Consider the following 14881-nt stretch of genomic DNA (forward strand, 5'->3'; position numbering starts at 1 on the left):
ACCTTCCTGCCGATCAGCCCATCCAAAGGTCAGGGTGAGGCAGGCCCTGGCTGCCCTCAATACATCTGATTACTATCTGACCGCACCCTTGTTTTTGGAGGTAGGTCACAGTCCTACCCAAGAGCAGGGGCGTGGGGGTGGTTCTTGGATCTCTATTCAGTGACCCCATCATTATGCTGACATGTCACCAAACTAGCTTTGGCAGGCATAGGGAGGGATCCCTTGCCTCTCTCTGCCTGTCCTTTCTACGTGCTTCTTTTGCCCATCTTAACCTCCTTCCCTCCACTTCCCTCTAACATCAAACCTGCCCCAGGGGAGGAGAAGGAGATGTGAGGTAACTCTTCACAGTACTCTAGGAGGGTGGCCAGGCCATGTGTCTGCCTTACTGAGATCTTGGTGAAGATGTAGATGAACAGATAGAGCACAGCCAGGGTGATGGAGATCCTGTTGCCCCCGAAGCGCCTCCTTAGGTATTCTGGCATCGTGGTTACCTGGAGGTTGAAACAGTTTTATCGAACCCAACTGACTGTGGGCATTTGCCTCCTCCGCCTGGCCACCAACCCTGGCCCCCTCGTCCATCCCCACAAAGTCAGATGAGCAGAGCATCATCTTGGGCTTCTCCACAGGAGACTTTAAGGAGGAAGAGGACTTGGGGAGAGGGTGGACTGGGTTCTATACAGGGCTGTGTACCTAACTATTGTTTCAGGTTTATTTATTTATTTGTGTGTGTGTGTGTGTGTGTGTGTGTGTGTGTGTGTGTGTGATCAGTGCATACCACAGCACAAGTGTGGAAGTCAGAGGACAGCTTGCAGGAGTTGACTCTCCTTCCACCATGTAGGCCTGGGGCTCAAACTCAGGTTGTCAGGCTTGGCAGCAAACACCTTTCCCGGCTAAGCCACTTCAACCCCACCCCAACTACTGTGTTTCTAAACATGAGGCGGAGTTGTCCATCCTAGTTTTGCTGTATGCTGGATTTCTTTAACGTAGTGTTTTCTATTTAAGCGAACTTGCCTTTTTACTTAAATAATTTTATCCAACAAAATGATACTTTTTTTTTAAAGCAGTTCTGAGAATTGGATTCTGGGCCTCTTGCATGTTAGGTAAGTGTTCTTCCCCTGAGCTAATGCTAACACTTGAAAATGAATTACTACTGTAAGTAGAAATCAGTCCCAAATTTAAGGGAACCCAGAAAAACGAATATAGGAACAACAGAGAAGTGAAGTAGATCATCTGTTCCCTTTTAGCAACTTCCTGTTGCTGAGAGCCGCTCATGGGGCCAGAGGGAAGCCACCCGTGAGCAGATGGGCAACACTAACTGGACACAGCAGGGTATTAGGAGAAGGGGACAGCAGCAGCACACAATTGTAAGGGGACACATTGGGGCCACCCAGGGTGGGGAATTGGGGGAATAAATGTATTCACACATGAAACTGTCAAAGAACAACTTTTGATTTTAGAAGAGAGGAGCAAGAGGAACATTGCTAAAGTGCTGAGGGCATCCAAGCTGCACACGAGACTTTGCCCTTTGTCCCATGATAAGATGAAATGCACAGTGATTACATGTCAGATAAGAGCAAAATAAAACTCACTGCAAAAATTAAGGGGAAAAACCACCAAGCAAGGTGGTATATGCTGGTAATCCCATCATTCAGGAGGCTGAGGCTGTAGGACTAAGAGTTTAAGGTTGTACAGTAAGAACTTGTTGCCGGAAAAACAATGAATGTTCTCTCTCAACCACTCTGGGACCTCTGACCAGCTGATGTTCTCCCACAAGGTCCCCAGTGTCAGGTGGGCAAGGATGGGGTGACGATACTCATGGGTACATGTCTACATTTGGAAGGGGGCATGCTGTGCTGTGGTTGGGACTCACAGCGTCTTCCAAAAACTCACATGTGGCCGGGCGGTGGTGGCGCACGCCTTTAATCCCAGCACTCGGGAGGCAGAGGCAGGTGGATCTCTGTGAGTTCGAGGCCAGCTTGGGCTACCAAGTGAGATCCAGGAAAGGCGCAAAGCTACACAGAGAAACCCTGTCTCGAAAAACCGAAAAAAAAAAACAAAAAAACAAAAAAAAAAAACAAAAAAAAAAAACCTCACATGTGGAAGGCTTGGTCCCAGTTGATGGATCCAGTCAGAGAAATGATTGGATCCTGGGGGCTGTGACCTAGCAATGGGTTCATAACTTGATGACATTATCATAAGGTGGTGGGAGCTAGGAAGAATGCCTGGTTGGAGGAGTAGGTCACTGAAGACTCGCCTTGGGGGATAGATCTTGTCACCAGCCCCTTCCTGTCTCTCTGCTTCCTGGGTGCCATGAAGTGAGTCGCCTTCTCTACCACCTTTTCCCTCCATGATGTTTCTGCCCTGCCCTGGGTCTAAAAGCAAGGGAGCCTGCGGACAAGAGATTGAAATCTCTGGAAATGTGAAAATGAACCCTCCCCTTCTCTCAAGTATGATGTCCAAGTGATGATAGATGATTAACATGGGCTGAGTGGCCAGACCTGCTTCAAGAATAACAAGTCCTTGCAGTGATCCCAGCATTTGGGAGACCGAGGCAGGAGCATTATCAGTTTGAAGCCAGCCTGGGCTACCTGGTAAAAACCTGTCCCAAAAAAAGTTAAACTAGTAAGTTAATAGTAGAATCTGACTGGATGTTCTAGTGTTTCGGGTAAGATGAATTGAATGTTGATGCATGTTTGAATTTTTCATATTAAAATATTGGCAAAAAATAAACATAGCAATAGCTATTTTTAATAGGGTCAATAAAGCTGCTTTATCCATCTCTTCTCCTCAAAAGGCAAGGATGTCCTGCATGCGTCCTCTGATTTGCTGAATGGCAAGCTCAGCAGGAAGTTTGCAGAAGTATTTTATACTGAGCTCTGTCAGGAATGGTGCGAGGAGGGTTGAAGCCAGCCTTGTACACTGTGGGACTCGGGACCTAATCAGAGAGTACAATGGGCACTCCAGTCCATTCAGATAAACGTGCCGAAAAGATACTCTGGGCGAGCACTATCTAATCTGTGAATGACAAGACAACTGCCATCTGGGCTTGCTTCCTGAGCTAGACTCTTCTCATTGGCTGCTGGCTTTGACTCTCAGTTGACCCTGGGGTCAATCCAGGATAGCTGCTACAGGAAACTTCTAGTTATTAAAAGACAGGAGAAGAGGAGGAAGGAGTGGAGGAGGAGGGAGAAGGGAACAAAGGAGACCTTGCTTCGTTAGCACACTACACAAAAAGCTTTCCGATCTCAAAGGTAGCCCTTATTCCTAAGTCCAAGCCACTCAGGAAATGGCCTATTGAGTCAGAAAGTCAAGACCACAATACTCCTCTGACTACAGACTCAAACCACAGCTGGCTTCAGTGAGGAAGGCCCAGGGGACCACATCCCTCTTGCTGGTGCTGGCTGAATGGGCAGAAGAAGTAAATACAGCAGCCTGAGACGGTAGCATATACCTATAATCCTGGTAGGAAGATCACAAATTCAAGATCAGCGTGGGCCACATATTGAGACTGTTCCAAAAGCTGACTGAAACAAGATGAATTGAACAAAAGACGGCCGCTCTTAGAGATTCCTACTCCAGCTCCCAGGGCTCTGGCTGATGGTGGCTCTGCATTACACACACACACACACACACACACATTCTCCATTGATGGTAGAAGCTTTGGAGGGGGTCCCAGAGACTGTGTCCTCTCTCCAGATCAGATCCAGTCTGCCCCTCATCCATGCCCATGGGAACCCCCTCACTACTCCTGTGAAATCAAGGACACCTGCATGAAGCTGAATGCATGGCTCTTCACTAGATGAACGCACAGAGGAAATGTCACAAGAGCACTTCGGTTGCTTGGCGGGCACCTGAGAACTACGACTCAATCTCCATGTCCATAAGCAAAGCTAGGCTCTAAGGATGAGAAGTATTTGAGCTGTCCTCTAACATGGTAAGTATACAGTAACATCTAAGGGGAGGTCTCAGTCTGTAAAATACAGTGGCATCGAAGGGCTGGGGAGGTACTCAGTCTATCTTGCTGTGCTAGTATGAGGACCAGAGTTCGATCCTCAGAACCCGTGTACAAACTGGATGTGGCAACACACTTAGCAATCCCAGTCCTGAGGAGGCAGAGACAGGAGATCCCAGCCAGTCAGCCCTAGTCGAACTGGTGAGCCCCAGATCCCAGTGAAAGTTCCTCTCTTAAAAAATAAGGTGGTGTTGGCTCCTGAGAAACAACGCTTAAGGCTGAACTCTGGCCTGAATGTGCATAAGCATGCATATCCACCCACATACATGTGCACACACATATATGCACATACAAATAATAAATAAATAATCAATTCTCAATGGATAACAGCAAGTGGGGAAGTTCTAGAAGATATTATAGAAAAATATCTTAATGACCTTGGAGTAGGTAAAGATTTTTGTTGTTATCATATGAGAGAAGGTTTATATACTCTACAGCCCAAGCTAGCCTGGAACTCATGTAACTTAGGCTTGCCTCAAACTCGTGGCAATCCTCCTGCCTTAGCCTCCTGAATGCTATAATATAACAGGTATGAACCATCACACCTAACTAGGAAAAGACATTTTTAAACAAGACATTGAAATGAAAGGTGATAAATGGGACTATGGTAAGATGGAAATCTGTTTATGGAGAAGCTCCAGTAATGAAATAAATGGCTAGGTGTAACAGTGATAGAATATCTCCCTGGCCTGTACAAGGCCAGACTCCATCCCTGGTGTCTCACACACACACACACACACACACACACACACACACACACACACACACACGGGAAAGGGGTGCAAAAAAGGCCAGCCTCTGAATAGAAAAGATGTTTGCAACTCTTAAGCACCCCAACAGCTTATTTCTAGAACTGACTTTGTAAACTGTAGAATTTATAAGTCAATAAAACAAGTGATACAGCTTAATAGCATAAAAATGGGCAAATGTCCTAGATGACTACAGTGGCTTCCTTCACTCCAGGTGATCAACTTATGAAGGCTCACAGTGTAATCTGGATCCACGTGCTCATGGTTTTGATGTTGTCCCTGTCCTTTTAGACTTGCGGCAGCACCATGGTGGGAGCCCGTGGCCCAGCAAAAGTACCCTCTTCACTTCCAGGAAGCCAAGGAGAAGAAAAGGCCGAGAACATGGTCCTGCAGTCCTCTCCAAGGGCTTTACATATTAAACCCTCCTGTAATGGCACCTCACTGGAGATCTGGGTAACACTTTGACCTCCAGGGGACATTCTAGACCTAGACTGTAGCTACCAGCTGCTCCTTCGGAGATGACATTCAAATGGCCAGAAAGCCATGTGAACTGGCAATAAAAAGTTCAGAGATGGGACTGGAGAGATGGCTGTGTGATTAAGAACCATTACTGCTCCTGCAGCAAGTCACATCGAGTGACTCATGACCACCTGTCACTCCAACTGACTCCTTCTGGCCTCCATGGGCATGGGCACTGTACACACACACACACACACACACACACACACACACACACACACACCGCACAGAATTTTTGATATCAGGCAAATACCAAGTGTTGGCAAGGATGTTAAGCACTGGACAACTTGGGCTCCCAAACACTTCGAGGCATGGGGAGTGAAACTCCTCTACGAAAAAGATTGGCAGCATCATGTGAATTTAAGATTCTCCCCCTCAGCATGTATTTTTGTACATCAAGACTTGTATCAGCCAGGAGTAGAGGAACCTACCTGCAATGCCAGTACTCAGGAGGCTGAGGCAGGAGGATTGTGAGTGGAAGGCTAGCCTCAGCAAGATCTTGTCTCAAAATAACATGTAAGAAGGTGTCATTAAGCAGCGCTGTCCCAATAGAATAAACTAAACGCCCACACGTGGCAGAAGGATTAATGGCAGGAGCTGGAGCCCACCCTACCCCACAGTGCTTAGGGCAGTGGCCTCTCATCCCACTCACTATGTAGCTGAGGGTGGCTACACACTTCCTAATTCTGCCCACACACAGCTTGAAGGAGTGAAAGCAACTGATTGAAACTCCGTTTTGCAAGGCGCATAACTGAAACTGTTAACACTAAGCCAGGAGGTGAGTGCCCATGATGAGAGGAGAAGAAAGCATCGAGAAGAGAGGCAGGCTTCCATCCCGATGTGGGTGTTCCTTTTACAACAGTCTGCTAAGTGAAACATTTGTGCTTTACGGCTCTACTGGATGTTTCCTGCCAGCCTGCCTTTACTTCTAACCAAAGCAAACTGGATGGTGGTTTATGCTCTCAGTCCCATGGCACTCACCCAGCATGGGCTCACCCTCTCCTGTGAATACTTGGAAGATGCTGCCCAAAGGATGTCTTAAAAAAGTCCCAGGAATTTTATTTGATTTGTCCTTATTTTGTGGTGCTGTGCATGGAACCCAGGGCCTGGTGTTGGGGCTAGCAAGGTACCATTGGCCTGCACCAGTCTTTACTTCATCTTGTTATAGAACAGTATGATTATTGCCCAGCTCTGTTCACATTGTTCCTTTTCTTGGCCTTATGTACCATGGAAAGGATGGCCCCTCTTGGTTGGAAGGCACTGTGGCTACTGATGATTTCTCTACTACAAACATCTATAGCAGCCCGAGTTACCTCAGATCTTTGTGGCTTTTCTCAACCTCACCCCACTCCCCACAGCCAACCCCTCAGCAGGTGAGTTTTCTGTTTGCCAGAGAAAATGGGATCCATCCGCTGAGAACACCTGTCAATCCCCTTCAGCCCCGAAGAACAACCTGCATCTCATACCCCTTCTTCTCCCCCAAGTCTGATCAGCTAAACTTATTGCTTAGTAGTGGGTAAAGGTGTTTGCAGCCCAAAATACAACAACCCAAGTTCAATCCCCATAACCCACGGAAAGAAAGAGAACCAGTTCCTGAAAGTTATCCTCTGACCTCTACAACCTCTCTGGCACACATGCACCCACACTTACACACACACACACACACACACACACACACACACACACAAGTTGGTATCTTGTCTGTGCAACACTCTGTTGATATTCCATCTTAGTCAGAAATAGCTCAGTTATAGATTTGAGTGTAAAAGGAAAGGGACCACTGTGTCACATACATGCACACGGATATATATGTGTGCGTGCATTTTAGCTAAAAGCAACACGTTATGGCTTATGCATGTAAGGGATTACATGGTTTATCTTTGTGTTCTGTCATTGAAAAGATGTTTCTGAGGCCAGCCTCTGAGTACCCCGTGTGTGCAGTGGATATTGGGTACCATTCAGATCTGTGTGGGATGGGGTTCCTTTCTTCTTTCTCACCTGTGTACCATCTGTCCCCAGTGCCGGGTGACTTAGCGGCTGTCTGTTGACTATCCACATGTGGGAGAGGATACGGGCTAGCCTTCCCAAGGGTGCTCGCATGCCATATTGCCCGCCCCCCTTCACACTCACCTGGCCAGCAATGTAGATGGGAAGGAAGATCCAGGCTAGCATCAGCACAGAAAACAAGCCCTGCCCAAAAAAACACAATCAGAGCTGCTTTGCCCACATGATGGAGCCAGTCCCCTGTGCCTTTGCTCCACCCTTGCTAAGGTGGTTCACTTTCCCTGGCCTTTATATCTCCATGTTTAAAATGATGAGAGATTAACAGCATAGGGCAGGGTGCCTGAGGTCTCAGCTTCTTGGAGGCTGAGATGGGGTCATTTGAGCCAAGGAGTCTGAGACCAGTCTGAGCAACATAGTGAGACCCTCAAAACAAAATGAAACAGAAACTCTCAATGAGAGAGAGAGAGAGAGAGAGAGAGAGAGAGAGAGAGAGAGAGAGAGAGAGAGAAGAGGATTAAGTAGGAGAAAAGAAAATGAGAATAAAGACTTGGAGACATCTAATTCTGTCTCCTAAATACCACACTGTCTTCTTTGGTCCATTCTGCACCCACCTCCTCTTCCCCTGCAGTGGTGGGCTATACCAACAGGGAGCTGAGGATTCTGGGAGAGTTACCACAGGTCTCAAGAGCCATCTTCTTTTATGGGTTAGACATAAGAGGACTTCACTAGATTGCTTCAGGAGAATCAATCAGCCCAACGGTACTGAATGAGCAATTAATTAATCCATACCAGCCTCTCTTCCGCACCCTTCACAATTAGGAGTTTAATCAATCCTCACACACGGATGTTACATGGCAGGGACCATGATTACCCCTAATGTACACAGGAGATCCAGAAAAGTCAAGTAACTTGACCAAGGTCACACTGCTTGCAAGCATGAATGCTGAGGCCACCTGGTTCTAGCCTGTAGGTTCTAGCCTGAGGTGTATGTAACATAGGTGTCTTGCAGGACAAGCACTTTAAAAGTGTTCATGAACTGGCTGTTCTTCCAGAGGTCCTGGGTTCAAGTCCCAGCACCCATACGGTGGCTCACAACCATCTGTAATGAGATCTGGCTCCCTCTTCTGGCCTGCAGGGATACATGCAGACAGAATACTGTATACATAATAAATAAATAAATCTTTTTTAAAAAAAGTGTTCATGGTTATGAATGACACAAACACCCACAGGAGAAGCTGCTCTGAGGTGCTTGCTATGGAGAAGAATGCATCTCTGTGTCTCTAGGGACATGAAGGCCACACATCACTGAACATTCTATTTTAGTAATGGCCAACGGATGCTTAAAATATATATATATATATATATATATAGCTATATCTTCTGTCATCTGCCACCTGCCATTTTCTACTTATACAAGGAAGCATCCTGAGCCCTCCCCCTCGTGATTTTGAGGGTTGTGGCCCTATGGGTCCCCACCAAGCAGATACGGGGACACCCAAGTAATTTTTGTTGGTTAGGAGCACCTTTGAAGCCTGTTTGCTTAACTAAAACCACATTTCACTTTTAAAGTGCCAAGCATTCCCACACCTCCCCCGGGTTCTACTGCAGAACAAAGGAGAGATGTCTGTATCATGGCAAAACTCACGTTAAGCTCATAGGCGGCGACAGAAATGCCCACAGCAGCACCGGACCCTGCTAGGCCAATGAAGTGTCCGCTTCCGACATTGCTGGCGAACAAGGATGCACCCACCTGTAGGAAAATGAATGGGAAGGGTCCTGAAGCTGGGCCTGGGAAATTGTCCCTATTCCCAGTTTGGACCACTCTTCAAAGGGACCAAGACAAGCGGGGAAATAGAGAATGTGGGACCATTCTATCCTACATGCCATATTTGTGCAGTACACAGCTTGAACAACGGTCTGTAGCATCAGTGGTGGACAGGATTACAGGTAAATACTTCATGATGCAAACCAGCTCTGATGTCCAACTCAACTGCTGCAAGCCGCAGGAAAATGTAATGGAATCCAGCTACTATCACAAAAGCTACTACTTGGAAAGGTCAAGGACTTTTTGGAAGGTCAAGCCATGGCTTAAGAAGTCTTGGTGATATTTTAGCTTTTGTATATATATTAGCCGATTCCTGCAATGATTTCCTTGTATGCTGTCTGTGTATGCTTCCAAGCACTACTACAGTGTATTTTATCTAAAATACCTATCAAGCATCTAAGGCCAAAAGATCTCCTGAATTAAGGTAAACTAAGCTCACACCTTCCTTTCTTATACAGCCCTAGTGGTATTTATACTAACATTATAGACTCCTAACATTTACCTAACCACCTCTAGGAATTTATGTAGTTTGAGCACATAAATTCCCTTTTCTGATATATTAACAGATTTTAGCTCTTAGTTGACTTCCTCCCTTACCACTCCCCTTTTGGGTTGTAAAAGAAAGCCTGATGGTCACTGCCTGAGGAAAACTCTTGTCTGCCTTTATGACTATAAGAATTCAAGCCTGGTGACCTTGCTTTGGCTAGAGCACTGCTATTGCGTGGGTATATAACTGTAAACCTCAGAGACTGAGAGAGGATTTTGACTGGAGAACTAGATGGAGAACTGGAAGAATAAGATGGAAGATGAGGAAGAGCCAGATGAGGACGAATGAGATGAGAAAGACCAAGATGGGGCAGAACTAAGATGAGAGAATTAAGATAGAACTTAGAGGGGACAGCAGATAAATGTAGAGAGAAATCAGGCAAGAAAGGAGCTAGGCATGAGAACAGAACTGAAGCTGTGTAGATAGAATTTTATCCCAGAAGAATAAAGTAGATGGACTGAGAGCTCGGTGTACTTAGATTCTTTCCCCAAAAATAATTTGCACAGTTCATAGCTTCTTTTCTGGGCCCCTGGGAAGAAGATTATTAAGGCTGGACCATAATAATTTGAGACTCAACAAAGTGTGTGTGTGTGTGTGTGTGTGTGTGTGTGTGTGTGTGTGTTTGACAGACAATGTCTATAGATCCACTTTAAAGGACTAGCTAATTGGACTGTTGTATTTGTTATCTGTACTTGGTCCCAGGAACAGGCTCATATTTTCATTCAGACTTTAGCAGCTCAGCATGTACTCCCCAGGGCAGGTGCTGAGCATGACAGTGAGGCTTGAGCCCAGGCAGTACAGCAGTCTACCCTAGCTGTGGTGACTGGTACAGTGATGAACCTGAGATGCCGTCAGAGATAAAACATTTTCCACGGATACTGCCAGAGAGGCCGATGCTCTTCCCATGCTAGCCTGGAACTGGGGAGGGTGAACACATGCTAGCCTGGAACTAGAGAGGGTGAACAGTCTGGAATGTTGTTTTCCCTCTTGTTGTCATGAAGTTGAAAGTGTTTGGCTATTGAGATCTTACAGGGGAGAAGCCTAGACACATAAGTGACAGCGAAGTTGACAGGTGATGGATGGACTGATGGATGGATAGATGCATGACAGATAGAGTGTTGATAGATAAAGGTAGATGAGATCAACAGATGGTGGAGGGATATTTTGAGAAACTAGGTCATCAGGTCTTAGTAATATTGATAAGTTGGGCCTCTGCAACCATCCTATAAGTGAGCTGACAGATTCTTTTTGTGTAAATCAATTTGAATTGGAGCAAGGCTTTCTTTAGTTCTCACTCCACCTTGAAGACAACATGGAGCAAACAGTGTCAGAGCTTGAAGAGCCTTGGAGAAATGACGTAATAACGTATTTGTTGGCAGTGCTGGAGTGGGAACCAAAGTCTTGTGCTCACTAGGCACACATCTACCACAGAATTCCACCCCAGCCTGAGAAATGATGGACTGAACCAGAGACTACCTACCGGCCACCACACCATGTCACCTCCAGCCAGGAAGTAACCTTTCACTGTATCTCGCTTGGTCCTCACTGTGGACTGTAAGAAAGAAGAGGGCTGATGAGGAGAACGTCAGCGCTCAGGCATCTGAAGAGGCAGAGGCTGTGAGCCGGGAGGCCTCGTTTGGACTGAGATTCATTTTGTCTGACTGAAACTTTGATGTGAACATCTTTAAAGCAGACCTCCTCTCTGGCCAGTCCCTGTCAGTCCCCTCTTCACAGGTTTGGGATAACCTACATGGTCCTCTAGACATCTGAGCTGCAGCTCTGTGGCTTGCTAATGGCCGCTCATAATGGATTCATTGTTTTCAATGTTCTAGAAACTGTTCCTATGAGATATTTTACAAGCACCAGCTCAGATACATTTAAAACAATTGCATTTTAAATTAATTAATTAACAACTGTAATTTAAAATTACAGGTTTTTAAAAATAATTTATTTATTTTTATTTTATGTGCATTGGTATTTTGCCTGCATGTATATCTGTGTGAGGGTGTCAGATTTTGGAGTTATAGACAGTTGTTAGCTGCCGTGTGGGTGCTGGGAATTGAACCCGAGTCCTCTGGAAGACCAGTCGGTGCTCTTAACCACTGAGCCATCTCTCCAGCCCCTAAAATTACAGTTTTTAATTACATTTTTTTAATTTTAAATTTTTCCTTTTTTTTTTTTTTTTTTGTCGGAGCTGAGGACCAAACCCAGGGCCTTGCACTTGCTAGGCAAGCGCTCTACCACTGAGCTAAATCCCCAACCCCTATGTAGCACTGGTTGGCCTGGAACTCACTATGTAGACCAGGCTGGCATAACTCAGAGGTCTGGCTGCCAAGATTCAAGGCATGTACCACACATAGCCAATAACAGCAGCTTCTTTTAATCCCCACTCGCCCCTATGATGTTGCTGTTTGGGGGCTGGTATCACAGTTGAAACGACCAAGGCTCAAGCCCCCATCTATCCGTGCTGCTGAAACAACCCAGAGATAGGGATCTGTCAACATCAAAATGTCTGTCTCAAGGTTCTGGAGAGCTGGGGGTCGAAGGTCAAGGTGCCAGCAGCCTCAACCTGTGGAGAGGGCTTGTCTCTCTAGAGAGAGCCTCCTCTGGGTCCTCCTTCATGTGATGGGAGGAAGAGGCACAGAAAAGCCTGGCTAGTACCCTGTCTCTTTTCTAAGGCTGCCACCCTCCTGACAACCACTTCCTGAAGGCTCTGCTTCTTACTGCCACTACACAGAGATTAAATTCCAACATGAGAGGCTCATGTAGCCTAGGCTTGGCCTCAAACTCCCATGCAGCTGAAGGTGACCTTGAACTCCTGATCCTCCTGCTTGCATCTCCAAGTGTCAGCATTATAGTTGTGCATCACTGTGCCCAGTTTATGCTGCACTGGGGATAGATCCTAGGGCCTCACGCATGCTAGGTAAACACTCTACCAACTGAGCTAGCCTATAAGTAATTATTTTTTATTTAAAAATTTTAATTACAGTTATTAATGTGTTAATTTGTGCTTGTGTATGTGTGTGTGTGCATGTGTACACTAATGTTTGCTCTGGCTGGGCGTGGTATCACACACCTGTGATCCCAGCATTCAAGAGGCTGAGGCAGGAGGATCAAAAATCTGAAGCTAGACTGGGCTACATAGCAAGACCTTCTATCCAAAGTACATGTAATTTGTTCTGATTTGCTTTTAAACCTGGAAGAATACATTAATGAATAGTATATATATATAATCTAAATTCTTTAGGCCTAGGTTTTCTTTGTCTGTAAAATGGGTACAAGATCTTCCTTAAGGGACTGGAGAGATGGCTAAGTGGTTAAGAGTGCATACGGCTCTTGCAGTTCCCAGCACCCATATCAGGTGGCCCACAACCATGTGTAACTCTAGCTCAGGAGACCCACACCCTCTTCTGACTTCTGTGGGTATACACACACACACACACACACACACATACACACACACACACACAGTAAGAAAAATACTGCTTTTTCAAAAAGAGATCTTTCTTGCAAATTACATGAAATAACATAAGTAATACATGCATTGACTTATTGTCCAACACAGTCAACACACAGTAGCATTTAAGAAAAAAAAATCCAGAGTCTCCCCTATTCTAGCCAAGTGTGCTCTACCACTGACGTGAACTCCAGGCTCTCCACATAGTTTGGGGAGCTTTTTTTGGTTTTTTGTTTTTGTGTTTTTGTTTTTGTTTTGTTTTGTTTTGTTTTGAGACAGGGTTTCACTGTGTATCCCTGTCTGGTCTGGAACTTGCTATGTAGGCCTATCTGGCCTTAAATTCACGGAGATCACTTGCCTCCACATATTTTAAGTCCTAATTGCTGTAGTTCATTTCTTCCTCTCTTGGTATCTTGTTTTCCCAAAGGATAGGGTTTAGTCTAGAGTTTTGACCAGAGATTCCCTCCTCGCCCCATCTCTCACCTTATCTCCTGGCTTACCCATAATCCAACAGCTAGGACAAAGAGGAAGTACAGAACCAAGACAGCAATGTCCCAGGGCTCCAGGCTCTTCTGGGGGAAAGCCTCCAGGGCATCAGACTGTGGAGGGCTGATGGTGCCGCTCTCCATGGTGCTGAATGAACTTCCCAGTCCTGGGGAGAGCAGAGCAATGTTAGAGTCCAGATCCCACAACCTCTTTCCTCACTCCATCTAGGCTTCCCCCGATGGAGCAGCAGCAGCAACAACAAAGACCTGCCTGGATGAAGGCGTGCTGGAGACAGCTTCAGGAAGTCAAGTCCAGCCTTCCGACCTTGACCCTCTTACCACCCTTCCATTCGCTCGTTCACCCACCCAGAAAATACAAAGAAGGCGCTCACATCTCTGCAATGGATTTGTTGGTTTTCATTTTAACAATTCAACTACTTGTTCATCAAAATATAAAGAACAAACAATTGGAAGAGTACAGACAACACGGGACATGTTAGTAATCCCAGCACTCTGGAGGCTGAGTTGGAAGGATCACTGAGTGTGAGGCTAACCTGGGCTACATAGCAAGATGCTGTCAAAAAGAGAATAGGGTACATAAAGTTCCAGCACACTTTCTGTCCTAGTCTGATTTCTGTTGCTATGGCAAACACCATAACCAAGGGCAACTTAGAAAAGAGTCTTACATGCCGAGGAAAGAAAAATCAGGAGCTCAATACGGGAACTGAAGTAGAGACCAGGAGGAACACTGCTTACTGGCTTGCTTCCTCCCAGGCTCATATTGAGCTACCGTTCCTATATGCCCAGGCCTACCTCCCAGGGGACTGCCCACAGTAGACTGGGCCTTCCCACAGCAATCAGCAATTAAGAAAATGTCTTGCAGACATGACCACAGGCTAATCCGATGGAGATAATTCCTTCATTGAAATTCCATCTTTCTAGGTATCTTAGTTTGCTTTCTGTAGCTGTAATAAACACCATGACCAAATGCAGCTTGGTAAGGAAAGGGTTGATTTGGCTTACACTTCCATGTCACAGCCCATCATTGAGGGAAGTCAGGCCAGGAGCTCATGCAAGAACCTGGAGGCCGGAGCTGTTACAGAGGCCATAGAGTTGTGCTGCTTACTGGCTTGCTCAGCCTGCTTTCTTATACTACCCAGGACCACTTACCTAGGGGTGGCACTGCCCACAGTGATCTGTACCCTTCCACATCAATCAGGAAAATATCCCACAGACTTGCCCCCAGGTCAATCTAATGAAGGCAATTCCTCAACTGAAAGTCT

General features: G+C 46.0%; 1 protein-coding gene across 6 annotated transcripts in view; it reads right to left on the bottom strand.

Annotated features, from left to right (window-relative positions):
* Positions 1-13742, bottom strand: part of Slc5a11 (solute carrier family 5 member 11) — a 41359-nt gene extending 27617 nt beyond the window's left edge. For 2 of the 6 annotated variants that reach the window (XM_059251188.1, XM_059251182.1), the window contains exons 1-5: positions 13614-13742; positions 11137-11208; positions 8930-9034; positions 7411-7470; positions 387-491 (exon numbers count right to left, since the gene is read on the bottom strand). In XM_059251188.1, coding sequence (XP_059107171.1) covers positions 387-491; positions 7411-7470; positions 8930-9034; positions 11137-11208; positions 13614-13742 — 471 coding nt within the window. Of the gene's footprint in view, positions 1-386; positions 492-7410; positions 7471-8929; positions 9035-11136; positions 11209-13613 lie in introns of those variants that run through there. The other 4 variants (XM_059251202.1, XM_059251194.1, XM_059251206.1 and 1 more) reach the window with 3 other exon arrangements.
* Between the last annotated feature and the right edge of the window lie 1139 nt (positions 13743-14881).

The sequence above is a fragment of the Peromyscus eremicus genome, chromosome 1 (assembly GCF_949786415.1).
Source record: "Peromyscus eremicus chromosome 1, PerEre_H2_v1, whole genome shotgun sequence".
Classification (NCBI taxonomy): Eukaryota; Metazoa; Chordata; class Mammalia; order Rodentia; family Cricetidae; genus Peromyscus; species Peromyscus eremicus.